The sequence below is a fragment of the Bos mutus genome, chromosome 15, assembly GCF_027580195.1.
Source record: "Bos mutus isolate GX-2022 chromosome 15, NWIPB_WYAK_1.1, whole genome shotgun sequence".
NCBI classification, from domain to species: Eukaryota; Metazoa; Chordata; class Mammalia; order Artiodactyla; family Bovidae; genus Bos; species Bos mutus.
Window position 1 is genome coordinate 4,716,519 of NC_091631.1, and position 23,218 is coordinate 4,739,736.

Here is a 23,218-nt window from a genome sequence, read left to right on the forward strand (position 1 = left end):
AAGAGTCGGACGCGACTGAGCGACTGAACTGAACTGAGATTATTTATGATTCTGACGCTGAATATTCTTTGGACCTTACATTGGTGATCCCAAAAGCTCAAGTTCAGAGGCAAGAACATCGAAGAATCCTGTTACAATTCCTTTTATTCCTCTGACCTTGCCTTGGCTGACAAGTGTCAGGCCCTATTGCCACGCCCATTCTTCCCCACCCGGAAGCTCCCTGCCTGCGCAAGCGCAGGAGAAGTGGCCCGTTCCTAGCGGAGGGCGGGGGAATCCCAGCACCTGACGCGTGCGCCCGGGCCCGTAAGCCCCGCCCCGACGTCTGCGCCGGCTCGCGAGCGCCTGCCGTTTCTGAGGGCGGGGCGGTGGTCGGGGACTGAGCAGGGAGGCGCGCTCCGGAGCTTGCGTGCGCGCGCGCCGCGGGCGGGCCAGTGAAGCCGGCGGCCCTGGCACGTGACCCGGGACCGGCTCGGTCGCTTGGTGGCTCGGTCTGTCTGTCCGTCCGCGGGTGCCATCATGGCGGACGCGGCCAGTCAGGTGCTCCTGGGCTCCGGTCTCACCATCCTGTCCCAGCCGCTCATGTACGTGAAGGTGCTCATCCAGGTACGAGTCGTCGCCATTCCCTCCCCCGTTCGGCACCCTGTTCGGTGGCCGCTGCCCAGGGCGCCTGAGGACCGGCTCCAGCCTTCCGGGCCTTCAGTCTCCTGGGATGCTGCTGCTCCTTCTTTGCTGCTCGCCCCTTCCTTCCCTGCAGGGACTACTCCCGTCGTCCGCGGAGCTCCCACTGCCCGTGGGCCTTCCCGAGGTCTCGCCTTCAGCCGAGCCGTGAGGCCCGCTCCTTTCCCGGTAGCCCAACTGCCGCCCTGCCCTGCCCTGCTCTGCCCGGTGACTCCCCTGAACTTTGTTTTCTCTTCCACGAGGTCGATCCTGGCCGGGCGCCGCCAAGGACTTCCCAACCTTTCCCCTCTCCGCTCCTCTGAAATGAGCGTTCTTCTCTTGTCCCCCGCCCCAAACGCAAGATGTGAAATCTGTTAAAGACAAATTTGAGATTTAAGGGGAGCCCACGTTTTATTAGCTTTTGTTTCCTCTTTTTCTTCTTCTTTTTTTTTTTGGCTGCTGTTATTGCTGCTTTTCTGTTTCGAGATTTTAGCACCAGATACCCAGAGAAACACAAGGAGCTCATTCAGAAGTGATTGCTGAGTCAAATTTCGGAAGGACGCACTGAGGCTCTCCAGCAGCAGCCCATGTGGCTCATGACAGTGAAAATCCCACCTGTCAGAGCTAGACATCAGTTCAGCCCAAGTTTTGTTAGAGAGTTTTAAGTGTATGGATTAGTTTCTAATCTTCTGTGAAATAATTCTTAAGGGGTATTTTCTATTCATAGGCAGGTATGCCAGGTTTTAACTGAGGAGTGTTTTCAGTTGCCTTTCTAAATTTCCCTGGACAGGTCTTTAATTTTTGAAACTTTTGTTGAGTGTTGAGGTCATTACATCATGCATGGTATCAAGGATAGAAGCCCTGTCCCCACCATCCACCTTTCTGTCAAAAATAGGCATGACATTAGGGAAGGCCCCATTTCTTACTTTTGAGTTTATGATACTCATTCATACAACATGTTGCTGAGTTGACCCATGTGGATTCAGAACCTATAAATAAAAAACTATTGTAAAATGAGTTATTTAAGAACAGTGGGGGGACTTCCCCGGTGGTCCAGTGGCTAAGTCTTGGAGACCCCCACCCATCCCCCCTTGGGGGAATCCTTGATCAGGGAGCTAGATCCCGCATGCCACAACAAAGATTGCCGAGTGCTACTACTAAGACCTGGCACAGCCAAGTAAATAAATATTTTTTTAAATTAAGAACAAAGGGAATTCTCTGGAGGTCCACGCTTTCACTACCAAGGGCCGAGGTTCAGCCCCTGATCAGGGAACTAAGCTGCATAACGTGGCCAAAAAATACAAAAAGAACAAATCTTTGAAATGTACTCTGATATCTCTAAAACAGAATTGGCACGTTTTTAGCTGGATAATATCTGAGATGGAAGCATTTTGCCATAAATCTGGTATAAGCCCATTACCTAGTCATTATCCAGGAGGCAAGGTTTTCTAGTGACAATCAGAACTGTTGCCTCAGAAACTCCTTAATCCTGATTGCACAACATCCTTGTGTTGCCAAGTGTCTCAGGGGTTTTGGTGAAATTCCCAAATACTCAGTTTTAAAAATAGTTGCACTGTGAGCCTTTCCGGAGTTCTTGAGTTGAATAGGTTGAGAATCACAGCAATAGAGAGTCAAGACCATGTCCAACAGCATTCATTCACTCAAGGATCTCTTTGGCACTAAAGACTCTGAATATATTGTAGAGATAAAATGATGAAATTAACTCTAAAATGGCCTTCATTAGATTTTTCATGACTGTCTGCTCCTTTAATACATTTAGCTTATAATTGTTTCCCAAATGAATTATCAAGCTGTATCTGCGTTTGCCTGTGAATGGTTTGTCTTGTTAGCCAAATATGAAGTTGACACTGGCTTAGTCATCTCACTTTGTCCAAATATTTAAAAAAAAATGCTAGATTTTCTTTATTTTTTTAAATACTTATTTATTTACTTCATGTATTTGGCTGTGAGTGAGTGAAGTCGCTCAGTCGTGTCCGACTCTTTGCGACCCCATGGACTGTAGCCTACCAGGCTCCTCCCTCCATGGGATTCTCCAGGCAAGAGTACTGGAGTGGGTTGCCATTTCCTTCTCCATAGATTTTCTTTAGAAAATACTTTTGAGCATCCTCAGTAAACTGTAGCTTTCTTAACACAAAAATTCCCTAATTCTGTTTTCAGTTTAATACTAGTCTATCTCAGCTACATGTTTTTTTTTTTTTTTGTAGAATGTGAACCGAAAGAAAACTTGGAGTTCATTGAAACCAGTCTTAACCGCGTGCCAGAATTTAAGATAAAACAAGACCCCCCCCCAAAAAAAAAAAATGGACAGGGGTGATAACTTTGTTACTGTCTTGGAAAACACACAGCATTTTAACTTGTGTTAAAAATTATAACTCTAAATTTGTTCTTTATTCAAGACCTTGCAACCCAGGGATTCCTGGGAATGTTGCCTAGTATTGATATATCCTCTTATTTTCAAAGGTGGGATATGAGCCTCTTGCTCCAACAGTAGGACGAAATATTTTTGGGCGGCAAGTCTGTCAACTTCCTGGTCTCTTTTGTTATGGTGAGTGTCTTTTGATTTATTTAGAATTGGATGACATTGGCAAATGTGATAGGCAGGAGTCACTGAAAAAAATATATAGAAAGCATGTTTTCTTGAAATTTCTGTGTGACCATTTCTTTCAGCTAGGATGTAAATCTCTGATTTGTGTTCTTAGCTCAGCACATCGCGAGCATTGATGGGAAGCGTGGATTGTTCACAGGCTTAACTCCAAGACTGTGTTCAGGCATCCTTGGAACTGTGGTCCATGGTAAAGTTTTACAGGTAATAAGAAAATCCATCTTTCCATAGATTTAGATTACCTTTTAACAACAGTTTGTCCTACTGATTAAGAGCAATTGCAAAGATATATTTATATCCATGGCTTTTCTTCCTCTTGAAAAATATGCACTTGAAATACTCGTTGTTAATTCTTTCCTGGGAAGCAAAGAGAATTTGTCTAAGATGAAGTAATTGATTTTGATCTACACAAGCTTCCTCTGGACCAGGTGTTCTGAGCAGAAATTAAGTGCACTTATTTGAGCTCCTCAATAGCTTACTTGGGGCTTCCTTCATTAGTAAAGAATACGCCTGCAATGGGGGAGATGGGACAGGAGCCTCAGGTTCAATCCCTGTGTTGGGAAGATCCTCTGGAGAAGGAAATGGCAACCTGCTCCAGTATTCTTGCCTGGAAAATCCCATTGACAGAGAAGTCTGGCAGGCTACAGTCCAAGGGGTTGCAGTCGAACTTGACTTAAAGACTAAGCATTCATGCATAACTCATCTTATTTCTTCAAAAGACGAAGGAAGCTGGTTAAAACATACATTTCTGATTTTATTTTCCTCTTATTCCTAGTGTTACTCCTAGTAAAATATTTTCTGTGACAAACTTTTTTTTTTTTTTTTAACTTAAGATAAACGTTAAAGTCAGGATAGTGTTTATTTATGGGAAGAGGAAGGGAGACCAGGCATGGGATGCGAGGGTAATGGAAATGATCTTCCCTGATCTGGATCATGGCTGTGTGGATATTTGCCATTTAATTATTTGTTGCACTGTGCGTTTGTATTCTGTGCACTCTTTCTTTTTGTGTTATACTGCGTAAATCTGAATGTTTGTTTTTTAAGAAAACCTCACCCACGTGTGTGCATTGACTATAAGGGTTATGGTTACTTTTGAGAAGAGGGAACGAAATGAAGGGTGGAACTTCAGCTGTATCTGTGGTAGTTTATTTTACAAAGGCAAGAAATTTTAAGCAGAAAGGTCAAAATGTTAACATCTGTTTAAGCTTGGTAGGTGATACAGAGGTAATGAGTCGTTTCCTTAATTATTCTGTGTTTGAGTTGTCTCATAAAGTGTTCTTAAAAACATCACAGTTACATCTTTTTCATGGTTATCCTTCTGCTTTGCTGTCTTCTTTTAACTTTAGATACTTTGACTGTACTTGTCTCTCAGTTGCGCCAGCTACAGTGTAGGTCAGCAGAATTGCCTCTTGGTATATTTGTGGAGGTGTTACATGTACAAATTCTGTACCATTTAGAACAGTTCGTGGGAAGGTTGTTCAGTATGAGTAGGGTTGAGAATATAAAATTTATAGGTTTTCTTGTTCATTATTCCGTCTCCCACTGGCGCCAAAGCTATATTACCTTCTGTGCTCTAGTTCTTAAAAGTGTAGCAGTATTTGCTAACCCAATCTATGTAGTATTTTCAATCTATATATCCAATGTGTTAAATTCCCAATGTTTGCAAACCGTTTATTTCAAGCACTACTCAGTGCAGTCCTCCAGGCACTTTTTAAAGTAGCTTTTACAGTGCCCCAGTTCTACTAGGTAAAAATGTGTTATCATTTGATGAGCAAATCATGATTTGGTTGCAGTTTCATGATCTGATTAGCTTAGGTTTTAAATTCTCTTCAGACTTTGTTGAGTTGATTTGCAGAGGTTTTCCAGTCAGTTCCTCTTGTGGAAGCTGTTTTGTTATTCATTATACTTACTCTTGTCATCATGCCTGTGGACTGATGAGCCACTATTTTGGGTGGCCCTTGGGTCAGGGTCACCCAAAATGGTATTCCATTATTCTGGCCTGGAGAATTCCATGCACTGCATAGTCCATGGGGTCGCAAAGAGTTGGACACAGCTGAGTGACTTTGACGTGGGTCAGAATGATGGAGTGTTAATGGGCTGATATTTTGGGGCCTGGATTACTACTCTATTTTCCAGCCACACCATTATCTGACGCAGTGAAAGTGTTGCTGTTACCCAAGTGAGGTTTAGATTTTTTTTTTCAATCTATGCTGCAGACACCATGTGGAATCATAGTTCTCCAACCAGGAAAAATGCATGCCTCTTGCAGTGGAAGCTCAGAGTCGTCACCACTGGACCTCCAGGGAAGTTTTCATGTAGGAAAACAGTTGTCATCTAGTTCAAAGAGGTTAATGTGTAGTTTTAGAGCAAGAGTGAAATTACTCTTGTAATTACTCTTGAATTACTCAAGTTCCTTTATGTAAAGGAAAAGTAAGACAAACTTGAGGTAGCCAGGTACCTGGAATATGTGTTCACATGTAGCCAAGTGAAATAGAACAGGGTCTTGGTACTACACTTAGAATCAAAAGCAGTTTACACAGTCAAGAAGAAAGACCAATTTAGGATTGACAAGACTGTTTTAGACTTTGTTCAGTTCAGTTCAGTTACTCAGTCGTGTCCAACTCCTTGCGACCCCATGAATCGCAGCATGCCAGGCCTCCCTGTCCATCACCAACTCCCGGAGTTCACTCAGACTCACATCCATTGAGTCAGTGATGCCATCCAGCCATCTCATCCTCTGTCGTCCCCTTCTCCTCCTGCCCCCAATCCCTCCCAGCATCAGAGTCTTTTCCAATGAGTCAGCTGTTCACATGAGGTGGCCAAAGTACTGGAGTTTCAGCTTCAGCATCATTCCCTCCATAGAAATCCCAGCGCTGATCTCCTTCACGATGGACTGGTTGGATCTCCTTGCAGTCCAAGGGACTCTCAAGAGTCTTCTCCAACACCACAGTTCAAAAGCATCAATTTTTTGGCACTCAGCTTACTTCACAGTCCAACTCTCACATCCATACATGACCACTGGAAAAACCATAGCCTTGACTAGACAGACCTTTGTTGGCAAAGTAATGTCTCTGCTTTTGAATATGCTATCTAGGTTGGTCATAACTTTCTTTCTAAGGAGTAAGCGTCTTTTAATTTCATGGCTGCAGTCACCATCTGCAGTGATTTTGGAGTCCAAAAAAATAAAGTCTGACACTGTTTCCCCATCTATTTCCCATGAAGTGATGCCATGATCTTCGTTTTCTGAATGTTGAGCTTTAAGCCAACTTTTTCAGTCTCCGCTTTCACTTTCATTGAGATGCATTTTAGTTCCTCCTCTCTTTCTGCCATAAGGGTCGTGGTATCTGCATATCTGAGGTTATTGATATTTCTCCCGGCAATCTTGATTCCAGCTTGTGCTTCTTCCAGCCCAGCGTTTCTCATGATGTACTCTGCATTTAAGTTAAATAAGCAGGGTGACAATATACAGCCTTGACGTACTCCTTTTCCTATTTGGAACCAGTCTGTTGTTCCATGTCCAGTTCTAACTGTTGCTTCCTGACCTGCATATAGGTTTCTCAAGAGGCAGGTCAGGTGGTCTGGTATTCCCATCTCTTGAAGAATTCTCCACAGTTTATTGTGATCCACACAGGCAAAGGCTTTGGCATAGTCAATCAAGCAGAAATAGATGTTTTTCTGGTACTCTCTTGCTTTTTCGATGATCCAGTGGATGTTGGCAATTTGATCTCTGGTTCCTCTGCCTTTTCTAAATCCAGCTTGAACATCTGGAAGTTCACGGTTCACATATTGCTGAAGCCTGGCTTGGAGAATTTTGAGCATTACTTTACTAGCATGTGAGATGAGTGCAATTGTGTGGTAGTTTGAGCATTCTTTGGCATTGCCTTTCTTTGGGATTGGAATGGAAACTGACCTTTTCCAGTCCTGTGGCCACTGCTGAGTTTTCCAAATGTGCTGGCATATTGAGTGCAGTACTTTCACAGCATCATCTTCCAGGATTTGAAATAGCTCAGCTGTAATTCCATCACCTCCACTAGCTTTGTTTGTAGTGATGCTTCCTAAGTCTCTCTTGACTTTGCATTCCAGGATGTCTGGCTCTAGGTGAGTGATCATACCATTGTGATTATCTGGGTCATGAAGATCTTTTTTGTACAGTTCTTCTGTGTATTCTTGCCACCTCTTCTTAATATCTTCTGCTTCTGTTAGGTCCATACCATTTCTGTCCTTTATCGAGCCCATCTTTGCATGAAATGTTCCCTTGGTATCTCTAATTTTCTTGAAGAGATCTCTGGTCTTTCCCATTGTGTTGTTTTCCTCTATTTATTTGCATTGATCGCTGTGGAAGGCTTTCTTATCTTTTCTTGCTATTCTTTGGAACTTGAGTTCTGTATATCTGAACAAGAATTAAATTGAAATCTGTTCAGGATAATGTAGAAGAGACTGTTGAAAATTTTATTATCAGTGAAAACCAAAGCCTAGAAATTAGTGAGAATTTTTAAAGATGCCTGAAACTGTTAGAATTAATTTCTGGCCAAAGATCTGGAATTTGGCCAAAAACCATCATTTCACTTTGTGATGTTTGTCCTCTTCCCTCTGATTTTCTTTTTAAGAAACGCAGTTCTTTTTGCAAGAGACAAGTGTTGTCTATTTTTTAAACCTCACTATGTCTGGGAAGTCAGTTGTCTGGTTCTTATATTTCACCTAGCCCATCTTCTATTTCTGAAATATCCCACGAATAATATTTTCTCTTCCAATGCAGCCTAAGCTCTGGCAGTTTCATGTATCTTTGCCAGAATTAAGAAAGCATCTTCTCTCTTGTTTGGCTCAGAAACAGTCAAATTCAAAAGGAAAAGAGAGGCAGGTTTAGCTATTCAGGCTTAGTACCAATTCTCTGTTCTTTGTAGGGAAGGAAAGCATCTTGCCCTAATTTGGTATTGGACCTGAGTTTCCCTGTGAAAAAGTCCTGAGGCTTTTTCTGTGGCCTTAGTCCTCTGAGTATGTACGAAGTTATTTCACTTGTGTCTGATTCTTTGCGACCGCATGGACTGTAGCCTGTCAGACACCCCTGTCCCTGGGATTCTCCAGATAAGAACATTGGGGGTGGGTTGCCGTGCCCTCCTCCAGTGGATCTTCCTGACTCAGGGAGCAAACTGTGTCTCTTACGTGTCCTGAACTGACAGGCAGGTTCCTTACTACCAGCGCCACCTGGGAAGCACTGTTTTTACCGGTTTATTTTGTTAGTGTGTGTTTAGTAAATAACGCTCTTGGAGTTTTGTTTTGTTTTCCTTTTTCTTCTTTTTTAATATTTAATTTATTTGGCTGCACCTGGTCTTAGTTGCGGCCTGTGAGATCTTTTACTTGCAGCGTGCGAGCTCTTAGTTGGAGCGGGAGGATCTAAGACCTGATCAGGACCCAGGTCTTAACCACTGGACCACCTGGGAAGTCCCTCCTTTTTCTTTCTAGACATGAGTTTTTGTGAGTTGCCCAATCAGTATGTTAAACTTAGCAACAGGATCATCTTAAAGACACTTGTTAATGTTAATATTTCCAAGTGTTAATTAGAAATAGAAGTTAATGGGAAATTTATAGCCCCACCCACCCCCCAAAAATCAACCATTTTAATTTCTGCCAATCAATAGGGTTTTCCTTTTATGTCCTGTCTCAGTGACACTATGATAGACCTAATCATCCTCTTCCTTTCTCTTCCTTTGTAGCATTACCAGGAGTGTGACAAGGCTGAGGTATGTTGAAGCCAGTGTGTATGCTTGAGCCCGTTTTCCCCGCAAGCCGCTGCTGCTCGTTGTCCTCTTTAGGAAGAGGGACAAGCAGTCAGCTTTCCTTTCATCGTGGACAATGTTTTTATACAGGGTGGCCACCGGTTTGACCAGTTCTGTTGAAAACCATCACAATAGCGATCTTTTATTTTGATTTCCAGGAGTCAGGATCTGGAAATGTACAGAAAGAAGTCTCATCTTCCTTTGACCGGGTTATCAAAGAGGTGAGATGATTATGATCTCTCTAAATCAGAGTGGAGTGGCAGTTATGGAATCAGGATCATCAGGCCTGTATGTTCAGTGTTCCAAGGGAAATTAAACCTTCGATTTAATACGGGCTTTACTGCATGCAGAATAGAAAGAAGAATGCATTGCTTGCTGTTTGGAATTGATGCATTTCAAGGAAACATATTTTTCCCACTCATTTCATCTTTAATGTTGAAGAGGTTTCTATTGAAACTTCTTAGAGTTGAAAATCTCTGGCCCAACAGTATTAACATATAGTAGCCGAGGCCCTGCGTGTGTTGGACGTTATATATCTAGAAATGCTTTTACAACATTATTCTGACTTTGAAATGCCCTCATCATTCATTTCCCACCCCTATCTTCTGCCATTGGAGTTGGTTGCACGCCTAACTTAATAATACTCTTTTTTATTTCTTAGTCTTGATATTATCTAATTGTCTATAGTAAGGTCATGATTTTCAGTAAAAGCTGCCTTCAAAAACATAATATTGTGGCTTTCTGGATGGCACAGTGGTAGAGAATCCATCTGCCAGTGCAGGAGTCTCAAGAGATTTGGGTTCGATCCCTGGGTCGGAAAGATCCTCTGGAGAAGGAAATGGCAACCCACTCCAGTATTCTTGCCTGGGAAATCCCATGGACAGAGGAGCCTGCTGGGCTACAGTCCTTGGGGTCACAAAGAGTCAAACACAACTGAGTAGTGACTGAGCAAGGAACACAGAGATACGTGTATTAATTAATATGTATCTTATATTTTCTGAACTTCCTTGAGTTCATCCTGTGGCTCTTAGAACTACCAATAGAGTGGAGGTGAGGGATCTCTTAACTAAGTGCAAAAATGAACGACAGACCTTCTGTATTTACAGCCTACCTCCAGGTGTTATGGTTGAATTTTTTTTACTAACCTCTTTACAGAATCCTGGATAAGAAAGATAAACTGGGATAAATATAGGAGCTCCAGGATACTGCGCAGTTAGTTATAGGGTTGTGGTTAAAAAACCAAACCAAAGTTGTTCTGCTGTCCTCAAGCTGTTGGTGTAGATTAAATAGAGCCTGACATTTGCCTAGTGCAGATATCAGAGTCTCTGAAATCACTCACAATGAGAGATCCAGTTAATAATCTAAATACAGTCCTCATAGTTTTATCCCAGCTAGGTTACCACACCTCCTGCATTTCAAGCACAGACCGCCAGGAAAGTCCCTTTACCTGTTTCTTTGCTTTTGTTTTTCTTTGAGATGATAATAGAAATCTGCTTTACAGAGAAGTTTTGAGACATAACGTTGAAATCCCTGAGTGAAAGCTGTGACAGAATGATATTGTATCATATTGCATCCTATTCGGGCTGCTCATCCTGACTCAGGAGTGCTATGTCACCCACTTTCTTACTCTTCAGTAAGAAAGTGACTTCTTGCAGGAATTTAAATGTCGTTTATTCAGATTTCACAAGTGTGTTTGCTGATTGTTTCTAGACAACTCGGGAGATGATGGCTCGTTCTGCTGCTACCCTCATCACACATCCCTTCCACGGTAGGTCTGCAGTGGACAACTGAAATTCGACTCTTTATCTCTCTCTGTATCATGATCTCTCCTGTCTACTTCCATAGGTTGACATGAGAGTTCACTAAAGTGCCTTGCCTGTGTGTTTTTGGTTTGCTTGTTTTGGTTTTTATCCAATTTATCCAGATACCAAAAGTGTCTTTAGGTGGGCAAAACTTTTTTTCAGGGCTATTAAAATTTACCTGGAGGTAGGTTAAAAATCTTTCCTCTGTATTCTTTAGTGATCACTCTGAGATCTATGGTACAATTCATTGGCAGAGAATCCAAGTACTGGTAAGTGTTTCTCTTTTCAAGTCTTCAAGGAGATCTGTTAATGCCAAATACTTTACATGTCTGTGATGCCTTAGAGCTTGCAAAGCAAATGCATATATCTTATATCATTTGACTTACACAGACACACACAACCACTGAAGCCAGAATTCATCCTGACTCCATGTGACTATACCCTTCAGTTCAGTTCAATTCAGTCGCTCAGTCGTGTCCGACTCTTTGCGACCCCATGAATCGCAGCACGCCAGGCCTCCCTGTCCATCACCAACTCCTGGAATTCACTGAGACTCACGTCCATCGAGTCAGTGATGCCATCCAGCCATCTCATCCTCTGTCGTCCCCTTCTCCTCCTGCCTCCAATCCCTCCCAGCATCATAGTCTTTTCCAGTGAGTCAACTCTTCGCATGAGGTGGCCAAAGTACTGGAGTTTCAGCTTCAGCATCATTCCTTCCAAAGAACACTCAGGACTGATCTCCTTTAGAATGGACTGGTTGGATCTCCTTGCAGTCCAAGGGACCCTCAAGAGTCCTCTTCAACACTACAGTTCAAAAGCATCAATTCTTCGGTGCTCAGCCTTCTTCACAGTCCAACTCTCACATCCATACATGACCACAGGAAAAACCATAGCCTTGACTAGACGGACCTTTGTTGGCAAAGTAATGTCTCTGCTTTTGAATATGCTGTCTAGGTTGGTCATAACTTTCCTTCCAAGGAGTAAGCGTCTTTTAATTTCATGGCTGCAATTACCATTTGCAGTGATTTTGGAGCCCCAAAAATAAAGTCTGACACTGTTTCCACTGTTTCCCCATCTATTTCCCATGAAGTGATGGGACCAGATGCCATGATCTTCGTTTTCTGAATGTTGAGCTTTAAGCCAACTTTTTCACTCTCCTCTTTCACTTTCATCAAGAGGCTTTTTAGTTCCTCTTCACTTTCTGCCATAAGGGTATCTTTCACTTTCTGCCATAAGCAGTATCTCCCCTTCTGTTTCTGAATTCATCTGTCTTTGCGGAATGCGGGAGGTAGAAAGGGGAGGTGGGTGGGGGTATAACCTTGTCCAAAGTGGCGGTTGAACCTTGTAATCTGAATGTACTTTACCTTTCTTCCTTCTAAACCTAGTGGACTTTGTGACTCCATAGCAACAATCTATCGGGAAGAGGGCATCCTAGGATTTTTTGCGTGAGTAAATTACTGATTTGTGGATGTGATTTTTGTGTGAGTAGGACACTTTAATGAGAATGAGGACATGACTCCTTGTTTCAGCCTCAGGGAAAATGTACTCTTTTGGTTTATTTCATGTTAAACTCTGTTTTGGCCCCTCTGACTTAAATGCTCTTGTAAGAGATCCCAAACTTTTGCTCTGCACATCTGAAATGGTTGAAAGGAGAGGGTTTTTTTAAGTAATAAATTCATTCCAAGTCTCTACTGTCATAGTAAGTTCTCAGTTGCTATATAGTTGATGAAATGAGGAAAGTTCATTTTGGAAAAATGGAGAGGTATCTAATGGGTGTCTTTCTTATCCTCAGAGTATGTGCTTTGTGTTCATTCCCTTGAATTTACTTTAGAAGAACTTAGGCTACTACCTTAGTTCTGTTAATGACAAAAACTGCATTATTAGCTAAATGGTCCTTTTTGATTTTCAGTGTTTCCACATCGTTGATTTTTTTTTTGAGTATTATAAATATTCTGGGAAATAGACAAGATAGCTATTATTATTCTCATTTTAGAGATTAACAAAAACAAAACTGATGCTCTGGGAAGTTCATTTGCTGATAAGTGGTAGAAGTGGCATTTAATCCTTGGTCTTCAGTCTGAGGTAACCTTTGTCCCGGTGCTCCACACGGCCTCACCTAGCGTACCTAGGCCCTGGAAATGTGTTTTCTGATGCCTCTCACCTGTGTCCACGTTTGGGCCGTTTTCACTTTGTCATTTTCTCATCTTTTGCATGGCCAAATTTGTATATCAAGTAGTCTAACAATAATCATAGTTAAGTCTCTTCTCTGAAGTAGGCAAATTATTTGCCTCCCTGATTATAGTTATTAATAGTAAGTTGAGCCATTGGCCATAGCTCAGAGGGATGTAGCCTTTAAAATTCTCATTTTAAAAATGAGAATACAAGTCATTAGAGATTAGCTTCAAGAACAATTGTGTTAATTAGAATGAACTGGTTACGTTCTGATATTCGGTTCCTTTCAGTTCTCTAGAATGTTTTAAAATCTTTATTTGTTTATTTTTTAATTGAAGGATAAATGAATTCTTGTATGACTTATATAAGTAAATATAAATGAGTGAATTACTTTCCAAATGATCACACCTCTTGGCTCTTGTCTTTGTTGCTTCCTCACGCAGGGGCCTTATCCCTCGCCTGCTCGGTGACATCATCTCCTTGTGGCTTTGTAACTCGCTGGCCTACCTCGTCAATACCTACGCTCTGGACAGTGGGGTAGGTTGGGCTCCTGATGAGATGTGCTGGTGCTGACTGCACGGTCCCCGCCTGGCAGCTAGGTTAGCTTTACAGTAAGATGGCAGTTGGTGATATGAGACTCACCATTATATAGCTAAATATTAACGGTCAGATTTTCAGAGGGTAATGGAATGATCTACGCTGCTTACCTCAGAGAGAGGCACCTGGAAAGGGTTTGGCAGGGTGAGCCTAAGCGTCTGCAAGGAGATTGCTTCTTTGTTGATGCCTAATGTTAGAGGACACCATGAAGCAGGACAGTTCTATCGTATATTCAGGGGTTTCATCTAATTGGAAGTGCTCAGGGGACTCTTACATTGGGCTTTCTGGAAACTTCAGCCTGGGCCGGGGGTTTGAGAATCAGCTTTCCCTAAAAGTCATGTTTCTGCAGCCTCAGCAGCTGTAGACCTCTTTGAACCCAAGAGAGTTCCATAGCATGGTGGAAACGAGAACACACCCAGGCCAGAGGTAGGACCAGAAATCCATGTGCTTGGTTACTTGAGTAGAGACTGATCTTCCCCCACAGCATCTGGGATACAGCTGGGTGTATACAGAAGGAGTGACTTGGCCCTAAGAGTACCATCAACGTGGTTTCCGGGGGTTGTATTTCTAGGACCCGGGCAAAGATTTCCAGTCTCACTTCCTGGTGCTTTTGAAATCCTGAGGCCATTATATTAGTTCCTGGAAGCCATCCTAGTCTTATATGAACTTGCCTATTAATGTTGAGTCAAGGTGATCATTTTGACCACTGCCTTTTTATGCTCCTAGCCAGTCTTTTATGTTTTCATCCTGTAAATTAATTTTCAGGTTGTCAAAGAACTTGAATTCAAAAATAGACTGTTTTGATACGGGGAGGACAATTAGCTATTAATACCAGCTTAATTTTCTCACTCGTTCTAATAAAGGCTTTCTTCCTGTTATAGGTTTCCACCATGAATGAAATGAAGAGTTATTCCCAAGCTGTCACAGGAGTAAGTTTTTAAACATCCTCTTGGGACTTCCCTGGTGGTCCAGTGGCTAAGACTCTGAGCTCCCAGTGCAGGGGGCCCAGGTTCGATCCCACATGCTACAACTAAGACCCAGAGCAGCCAAATAAATAAATAAAATTTAAAATAAATAAATAAATAAATAAACATCCTCTTAACCTTTGAGGAGTAGTTTTGTTTTCTTTGAAATTTGGAATGTGTCATTATTGTGTTTTGGTCAGAGGTAGGAACAACCCAGAGTCCCTGCATCACAGAGGCAGAAATAACAAACTCACGTGGTTTGGTGCTGGTCAACTTCCAGAGGGGTCAGCGGGCGTTTGCCAACACAGATCTGCCCCTGCCCCCTCCTGTGTCCTGCTGGACGAATACTGAAGGCTTCAGTCTCTTTACTTACGTGGAGTCTTGCAGTGGCTGACTTTTGGAGTAGCTTCCGTTGTCTTTGGAAAGATGTTTGTGTTCTCTTGTTTTCTTCAGGGCTGTTTTGAAATGCTCATTGTACTTAGTTTTAAATGTTGAAGTTCAGTTGTATGTGAATGAGGCTCAGTCACAGAATAAGAGAAGTCTTCTGACCTTTGGTGAAAAGGTTGCAGGGTAAGGGGAGAAACATCTCCAGACTCCAGAATGTGTACTTTAGTCTTGACCGGGGATACAGAGAAGGCAAAAGCAGTATGGCACATTTGAGCATAGCGGCACTAGGGCTAGGGCTGAGAAGGAGGGACATGAGAGAGGCCAGGCATGACTTAATAACTGAGCTGCTTTTTCCTCCTTACAGTTTTTTGCCAGTATGTTGACCTATCCCTTTGTGCTTGTCTCTAATCTTATGGCTGTCAACAACTGTGGGTAAGTGCCTTGCATTTCTTATCCTAGTAATTGGCTGCCTGTATGCCTGACAGGCAGAGCAGTCCTGGTAGAAATTTGGCAAGGATAAGTACAGGTGATGCTATGAGTAGATTTCCTGATTTTTCCTGTCTGCCCCATGCGCCAGCAGTGCCATCAATTTGTATTATAAGCAGTCTCTTCATAGCCTGTTTTGAAATAGAGAAGGGCACAAATAATATTCCTTAAGTACTTATAAATAGTATGTACTTGTCAGTAGTCTAGGTTCTTTTCTGAAAATAGTGGAATAATGATCACTCTCACATCTTTGCTTTATATTAATCCTTATCCTCTCTTATGAACATTATGAAAAGTATGTTAGGGATTGAATGACAACCTGTACCTGTTTTGCATCAGGGCTTCATGGAAAAAGTGTTTTGAAGTTAGAAAAGTAGAAAATTTGGTTGAAAATGAAAAGTTTCTTGACCTTTCATGTATTGATTGGGAAGGAGGGCCGAGGGTGGGGATGGACACCATTGATTTCCAGATGCCAGGTGACTGCCAGGTTGGACAGAAGTTTTAACCTCGTGATTTAATTCTGTTCCACTAGGGTACCCGTCACAGCACGCCATTAGACATGTCACTGTTTTCAGACAAGGTATCCAGGTGATAGCTATGGAGAGTTGTGAGCAGTTACCATATTGTGTTTGTTCTGTGATTTGCGGATCGGCTGCCGCATTGTAGCCCAGAGCAGGCTTGAAGGATGAGTTAAGTGTGTTGTTGTTATTTGCAGTTTTTTTAGAGAAATGAGTGGCTTCCCTGATGGCTCAGTCGGTAAAGCATCTGCCCATAATGCCGGAGACCTGGGTTTGATCCCTGGGTCGAGAAGATCCCCTAGAGAAGGAAATGGAACCCACTCCAGTATTCTTACCTGGAGAATTCCATGGACAGAGGAGCCTGGTGGACTGTAGTCCATGGGGTCACAAAGAGTCAGGCACCACTAAGTGCCTAACTTTCACTTTCAGAGAAGACGTGGGCGGGAGTTATGCCTGAGTAAGAGCGTGTAGTCACCACAGTTTCACACCGATATCCATTGTTATATTTGGAGTCTTTTGAACACCACATAGTTTTAAATTCCCTTTCTCAGCTCTTTAGTCATATAATTACTGTGTTCTAGAATTTCATTTGTCCACTAATTAAAACCTAGATGTTTTAGAAAATACATAGCTAAAGTTTCTCTTTATGTGTTGATTCAAAACCTAAATGTAAGAAAGTGGGATCTGTTTTGGATGCTCAGTCTTTCCCCTGTGCCAACAGAATTTGTTTCTATAGAACCGCTAAAATTGCTTCTCAGGGAACCTTCCAGGCAGAATATTTTGACCAAGATCTATTGAGCTCTTGAGAGAATGTTTTATAAATATTGACTTCGGTAACTAATCCCTTTTTCTATTTCAGGCTTGCTGGTGGATGCCCTCCCTATGCCCCAATATATTCTTCTTGGATAGATTGCTGGTGCATGCTACAGAAAGAGGTACTTCTCTCTCATTCTCTCTCTCTTCCTCCCTCCCTCTCTCCTTCTCCCCTCTTCATATTTTGTGGGGTTTTTTTGCTTGTTTTCTTAAAAGTCTCTGGGATCCCAGGTTAATTCTTATAGGTTATCCTTTAGTTACCAGTTAAATGTATCCTTTTCAGTGGTCCGTATGTCGCTCTGGCATAGCTGTAAAATATGCTGCTTAGAAATCATCAGGAGAGGTAAAGAAGGAAGAATTCCTGGATGTGATCTGGAACCCGTTTGAGTGGTTACATTCAAATTACAAATAAGGTCTGGGCAGTCAGTTATTCTGGTTATTAAAATGATACCCTCAATTTCAGATTACTTTTTCCAACCTCATCTTCTTGTAACTTGTCAGAATATATTCTGAAATGTATTTTCTAATATATTTAGAGAAGCTGAGCAATAGTTGTTTGTTTACAACATTGTCACAGTGGTGTCAGCAGAACTGCTCTCTTCTGCAGTCATGTTAGTCCATGCGGCGTCCAGATTCCGGTGTATTGTTTGCTTTTGCTATGGGGTAGGTCATCTCCAACCAAAAATTCTTGATCAGTCTAGGCAGAGCTTTAATAGGAACCAAAATAATGAGTGGCTGAGCGCTAAATTTAACATGGAATCGCTTAGAGTGGCCATCAGTTGAAAGCTGTTTTTGAGTGGGAAACACTTTGTAGAGGACTGTGGAGGAAGGCCTATGAGGAAGCTCTTTGTTGCACGCTGTTAGAGCGCTGGAGACACTGATGAGAAAGGCCTTTGTTCACGGGGCTCAGGCTTCCCAGCCTGAACTCGGAATGCAGAGGCCTAAGCTGGGGGGCTTTTGCTCAGTGGACCCAACAAGCCCCTCTGTGAACTCAGGCCAGGACACTTTGATGGTTGCCAGACAGACCTAATGTGAACATTCAACTCTGCTATATAAAGAAACCAAACAGAAAATTATTAGGGTATCAGACACTTTACAGTTGAACCTTTAAGTGCTTAAGACAACAGCAAATGTTAATTGATCATTCACTGTATACGAGGCATCATGCTAAGAGTTCTCCATGTTTCAGCTCATGCAACCCTCAAAGTAACCTTGTGAGGAGAGATACTGTACTTTACCGTTCCGCCTCACATATGAAGAAACTGGGACTTTGAACAGTTAAATAATGCCAATTGCATAACCCACAATCACACAGCTTGTATTTGGGAGAGCAGGATCTACGAACAGGCTGTCTCACTTAAGTCTGCTCAATTAAACTCACAACATGACTACTTTAATTATAAGATTTTATAAGTACTCCCTAGAGATCTGACCGTTCGGTTCAAAACAAATAAAAGCTGACATGGGGACTTCCTCAGTGGTCCAGAGGTTGACTCCGCACTTTTACTGCAAGGGGCACGAGCTCCAACCCTGATCAGGGAACTAAGATTCCACATGCGTGCAGCCAAAAAACAAAATACAAATAAAAGCTGGCGCTTGCTACGTGTTAGGACTGTTCACGACACTTGGTATGAGTTAACACACTTGATAGCCCAGCTAACTAGCACATAGCAGAGCCAGAATCTGGACTGGGAACATCTGTCTAAATAAGAAATACTTGCCTTTATCCACGTGTCAAATGGTAGGTAGTTCCACAGAGGCTCAGCTTGCGTCGGAGATGACACGTCGCTGCCCCATAGCGCAGCGACATCTGCACTGTGATGGTGATAGTCTGGTCGTTTTCATCATTTCGTTTCTCAGAAGTACGTCCAGTTGGATGTCTTTGCTGCTTTGGACTAGCTGACCTCATTTTCACACTAGACTTTATTTGTATTTATTTTATTTTTCTTTCAGGGAAATATGAGCCGAGGAAATAGCTTGTTTTTCCGGAAGGTCCCCTTTGGGAAGACTTACTGTTGTGACCTGAGAATGTTGATTTGAAGATGTGGGGCAGGGACAGTGACATTTCTATAGTCCCAGACGCACAGAATTATGGGAGAGAATGTTGATTTCTATACAGTGTGGCGCGCTTTTTTTAATAATCATTTAATCTTGGGAAAATGGAGGTGTTTGGTGTCTGCCTTTTTTGTTCTTTTTCCCAGCACATGATTTACCACTGATACTCCCCCTGAAATGGGACATTTTAACCCCAGGTTATTTTACTTAAGAAGTTGCATTTACCTAAAGGTACCGGCAAGTTGTCATGCAATTTGAGTCTCAATTTAAGGTTTTGTAAAATGAAGAGAGTACAGTCCCATGAAGAAAGAAAATGCAAAAGTTGAGAAAATGAATAAGGCAAATGATACGGGAAGTCATAAATTACCTTTTCTTTGGTAGACCTTAAAACTCAGCGGCATCCACTGGAACCTGCCTCCCAGCATATTCTTCTTAGCACATTCAACTAACCCTGGCTCTCATACCTCACAGAAAGGACAATACACGCCTAACCTACCCTAGAAAATCTGCACGCTGTTATTGCAAAGCAAGAAATTGTGTTGCCAACAACAAGAAAAAAGGACAGTTACAGAGAAAAAGCAGGCTTTGGAAAGGAAGTGTAATGTCTCCTTTTTCACCCTCACAGAGGCTCTTACTGTCACATGAAGTGTGAAAAGCAGATACTGGAGCGTTAGCCTTGCCAGTCCCTAAATCACATCATTACACAGTTCCAACTGCATGTAATCTCTTGTTCTTCGGTTTTTGTTTTGTTCGCATTTTGTCCTTGCAGAAGGTGAGCAGTTTGTTTTCCATTCCTCATGACACCCTTGGAAGGTGTACTTGTAACCTCACGTCTGATGGTGCAGACTGACATCCGTAGGGCTCTTAGACTACTGACCAGCTCGCATGTCATACCCTCAGTTAGGCATGTTAACATTCATAGTAGGGGAAAAATCATTTTAGAAGGAAATAAATATCCACTCAAACATAAAGCTCTTATTTTACTCAGGCCTTTTCCAAGCAGGTTAAAATGCTCTTAAAATGAGAAAGCATTTGGTTTTACTTATAATCCACTGGGTTGTTGCCAAATGAGTAAACGCGTCATTTGCTGTTTCTCAGAAGAATTCGCTACTTCCCGTCAAAGCAGCAGCACCCACAGTGTTAGACTGAGCATGCAGGGTCTCCTCTCCTCGCCCCCACACGCCGAGTTTAAGAGTATAGCCTGAAGCTCGTGAGTAGCTTACCTTGAAATGTCTTTGATGTCTCTTTGTCTCAAAAAGCAATGTAAATTTTATATTCAATATTATCTGCATTTGTTTTAATATAAAAATGTTTTGCATTACCTACTTTTTTTTTCCCAAAAAAAAATCTTCAAGTAAAGATGATCTAGGAAACTGCCATGTTTATGACCTGTGGCTTCTGTCTTCACACACGCCTGCCTAGTTGGGGAGCCTGTCTGACTATGAGAACCAGTCTGCCACCAGAGGGCGCCAAGGCTCCGGTTTTGCCTTTGAAAGTTGGGCTGTGGAAAAATTTCACCAAGGCCTGGGATTAGTCAGCACACTGGCCGATCCAGCTCACTGCATCCAGGCTGTCGGTCCCATAAGGGTACTACACCTGTGCTTATTGTTCGGTTGCGTCCAACTCTCTGTGACCCCGTGGACTGTAGCCCCCCCAGGCTCCTCTGTCCATGGGATTTTTCAGGCAAGAGGACTACATTTGTGGTCCTCCATGAAATTTTATAAGCCATTAACATACTCAGAAGTTTATTCCGGGGCTGGTAAATGCAGGTATGTAGGTACTTTTAAGAGACACACAAAAAATGAAGTGACTCATAATGTAAATCATGTAAACCCAGATAAGGGTTATCTTGTGTGCTGTACTTGTGAAACTGGTACAGGTGGTTTGGCTTGGCAGGGCTGAGCTAAGTTGCCAGGAAGTATTCCCTCTGGGGAGTGTGCTGGTCACTGAAGCTTGACTGAAGGAGAGAATGTGGAGTTTCCTGGGACTTGGGTGCTTGTAAAAGTACCAGGCTATACAGACAACTTTAGGATGAAAGAAACTTTAAACCTAGTCCTGGATCCCAGCTTCTCATGTTACCTAAACATACTGTAGTTTTGCTGTGATTTCCTCCTCTAGAAACGTCCTCCTTCCCTCTCCCCCTTGAAGTGTTCCCTATATGGTAAAATTCAGTTCTAGGGTCATCTCTTTGTGAAGTCTCTCTTAAGTCCTCTCAGCTGGACAAGATCTTTGCCTTCAAACTCTTCCTCCCCCAAGGCTTGTAATGATATTGCCAACTAAACAGACAGAAGAGAAACTACACCACACACTGAGTTCAGGGCTTACACAGCAGTGGCATCGCTTCTCTCTGGTCTGAAAATCTGTGGGAAAAAATTATATTGATCCCTTTAAAACAGGCCCACTGAAACAGCCTCCCTGGGCTTTATGGGAAAAGTGTAGCTGGTGAAGTGAGAGTGCGTGAAGTTGGTCAGTTTAAGGTGCCGTGCGTGGCAGACACGTGGCAAGCGAGGAGAACAATGGTAGTGACTGTACCGCCTGCCATGGAAGCTTGACTTCTCATAATCTTTGGTACAGTAGGTGTCTCCACTTTAGAAATAAAGAAAATGAGACTCAAGTAACTCATTCAGAATTATATAGCTAGTATGTTTCAGAGCCAAGTTCAAACCCGAGTCACATTCCAAGGCATGTTTGCTGCTTCCTAGGAGCAATGAAATGCTGAGAGAAAGTAGCCAGTCAACCGAATGGTAAGGGGTCCATCCATCTGAGGACAGGTGCCCTCCCTTGTAGTCAAATCAGTGGACCAAAGAAAAGAGCCTTCTGCAGGATAGTGTAAAACGGTCTTCAATTAGAAGAGACCTGGTCTTTTGCCTCTGCAGAATGATAAATAGGTGAAGCAACTGAAGATAGAAATGATCACCGTTACTTTTCTAGGCTATTGGGATTTATACAGATGGAACACTTACTGTATGGGAAGGCTTTATTCCTATGAGCACATCAGTCCAGTACATCTACTCCCCATTTGAAGGCTAACAGTTTTTGAAAGTGATTTATTTACATGTCAGCTCCTCACTGGATTCTTTTTTTTTTTTGCCTTGGCTCATGGGATCTTAGTTCTGTAACTAGAAATGAAACCTGGACTCTCAGCAGTGAAAGCATGGACTCATAACCACCGGACCACCAAGGAGTTCCCTCCGTGGATTCTTCTGAAACATACTTGCCTATTGGATGGGTTCATTCCTGCTGCCTCCCTAGGTGCCATAGTAATTTGTATCTTTGGACTTTTGGGTGGTTTTTTTTTGTTTTGTTTTCTTTTAGTTTCAGTGGAGCCATGCAGCTCTGGGATCTTAGTTCCCCAACCAAGGATCAAACCTGCGCCCTTGGCAGTGAGAGCACAGAGTTCTGATCACTGGGCTGCTAGAGAATTGCTCTGGAGTTTGTTTTTGAAAGTAGACAAAGATGGGTGTCTCACTCCTCTAGAGAGATTTTTTTTTTTTTTAGGGTTAAGGATGTCATATGTGACATCTCATTTTTTCTCCCTCTCTTGATCCCTCATTTTATTGTCTCATCAGACTTGAGAGAATTAGAGTCTTGAACTCTGATTTTTGTCCTAGAGAGAAAGTTTCAAATGAAAGATCCTTTTGCCACCAGTGCCCCCCCAGCCCAAAAAAAAGAAATCTTTGCAGAAGAATATCTTGGCTAGTAGCAGCAATTAGTTTTCTAAAGCAACTGTTTCCCTTCCAACCAACTTTGTCCATATGAGTCAGCTTCCTCCTCTGTTCACTGCCTTCCCACGCTGTCTTGGGGAGGCAGGTCTTCCAAACACATTGTCATGAGAGGAAATGTTGAAAAGCCCTTTTGCCTTGGTCTCATAAGTGGATTCCTCTGCAGCCGGGGCCCCAGTCTCCTGTCTGGGATCAATTAGTCAAATTTTGTATTAAAAACCACAGTTGTTCTGGAACCAACTTACTACCACCCCAAAAAAGCATGTTTCCAAGTAGATTCAGATTAGTACCACACACCAAAAATGGCTGAAGACAGTGCTTTGGAAAAGGGGGAGAAAGAAAAATGTGACCTGGAAGAGTTTTTGAAGACGCACCAACTACCCGAGGGAGAGTAAGTAAGGAAATAAACCCGCCCCATGCAAAATCCAAGAAGCCGCCTGGGGTGAGAGAACCTTTTCTAGCACTAATTTTTGCCTCCCTCGGGCAGCCAGAAGAATGGACTGTTCCCTGGTAATGCCACATTTCCACGGAAAAATCTATTAGGCTTTGCAGTTTTTATTTCCAAACTGAGTAGTACGAAGAGCTAGAGGTGAGATAAGGACAAGAAGCAGAAGTGTGCCTACTGACTTTCCATCCTGTCTGCAGCC

The 23,218-nt window shown here is 42.6% G+C and overlaps 1 protein-coding gene across 1 annotated transcript; it reads left to right on the plus strand.

Moving 5' to 3' along the window:
• The first annotated feature begins 337 nt into the window (after window positions 1-337).
• On the plus strand, window positions 338-20,226 carry MTCH2 (mitochondrial carrier 2). The gene is made up of 13 exons (XM_005909820.3): window positions 338-603; window positions 3,139-3,223; window positions 3,378-3,484; window positions 8,992-9,018; window positions 9,213-9,275; window positions 10,765-10,822; window positions 11,074-11,125; window positions 12,242-12,301; window positions 13,472-13,565; window positions 14,507-14,554; window positions 15,342-15,409; window positions 16,841-16,916; window positions 18,748-20,226. Exons 1-13 carry the CDS (start codon window positions 517-519, stop codon window positions 18,832-18,834), a joined length of 912 nt encoding a protein of 303 aa, XP_005909882.3. The 5' UTR covers window positions 338-516; the 3' UTR covers window positions 18,835-20,226.
• The last annotated feature ends 2,992 nt before the right edge of the window (window positions 20,227-23,218 follow it).

Coding starts and splice junctions, on each gene's coding strand:
- MTCH2 (XM_005909820.3), top strand. CDS start 517: ATGGCGGACGCGGCCAGTCAGGTGCTCCTGGGCTCCGGTCTCACCATC. Junction 3,224..3,377: donor TCCTGGTCTCTTTTGTTATG/GTGAGTGTCTTT, acceptor TTGTGTTCTTAG/CTCAGCACATCGCGAGCATT. Junction 16,917..18,747: donor GGTGCATGCTACAGAAAGAG/GTACTTCTCTCT, acceptor TTTTTCTTTCAG/GGAAATATGAGCCGAGGAAA.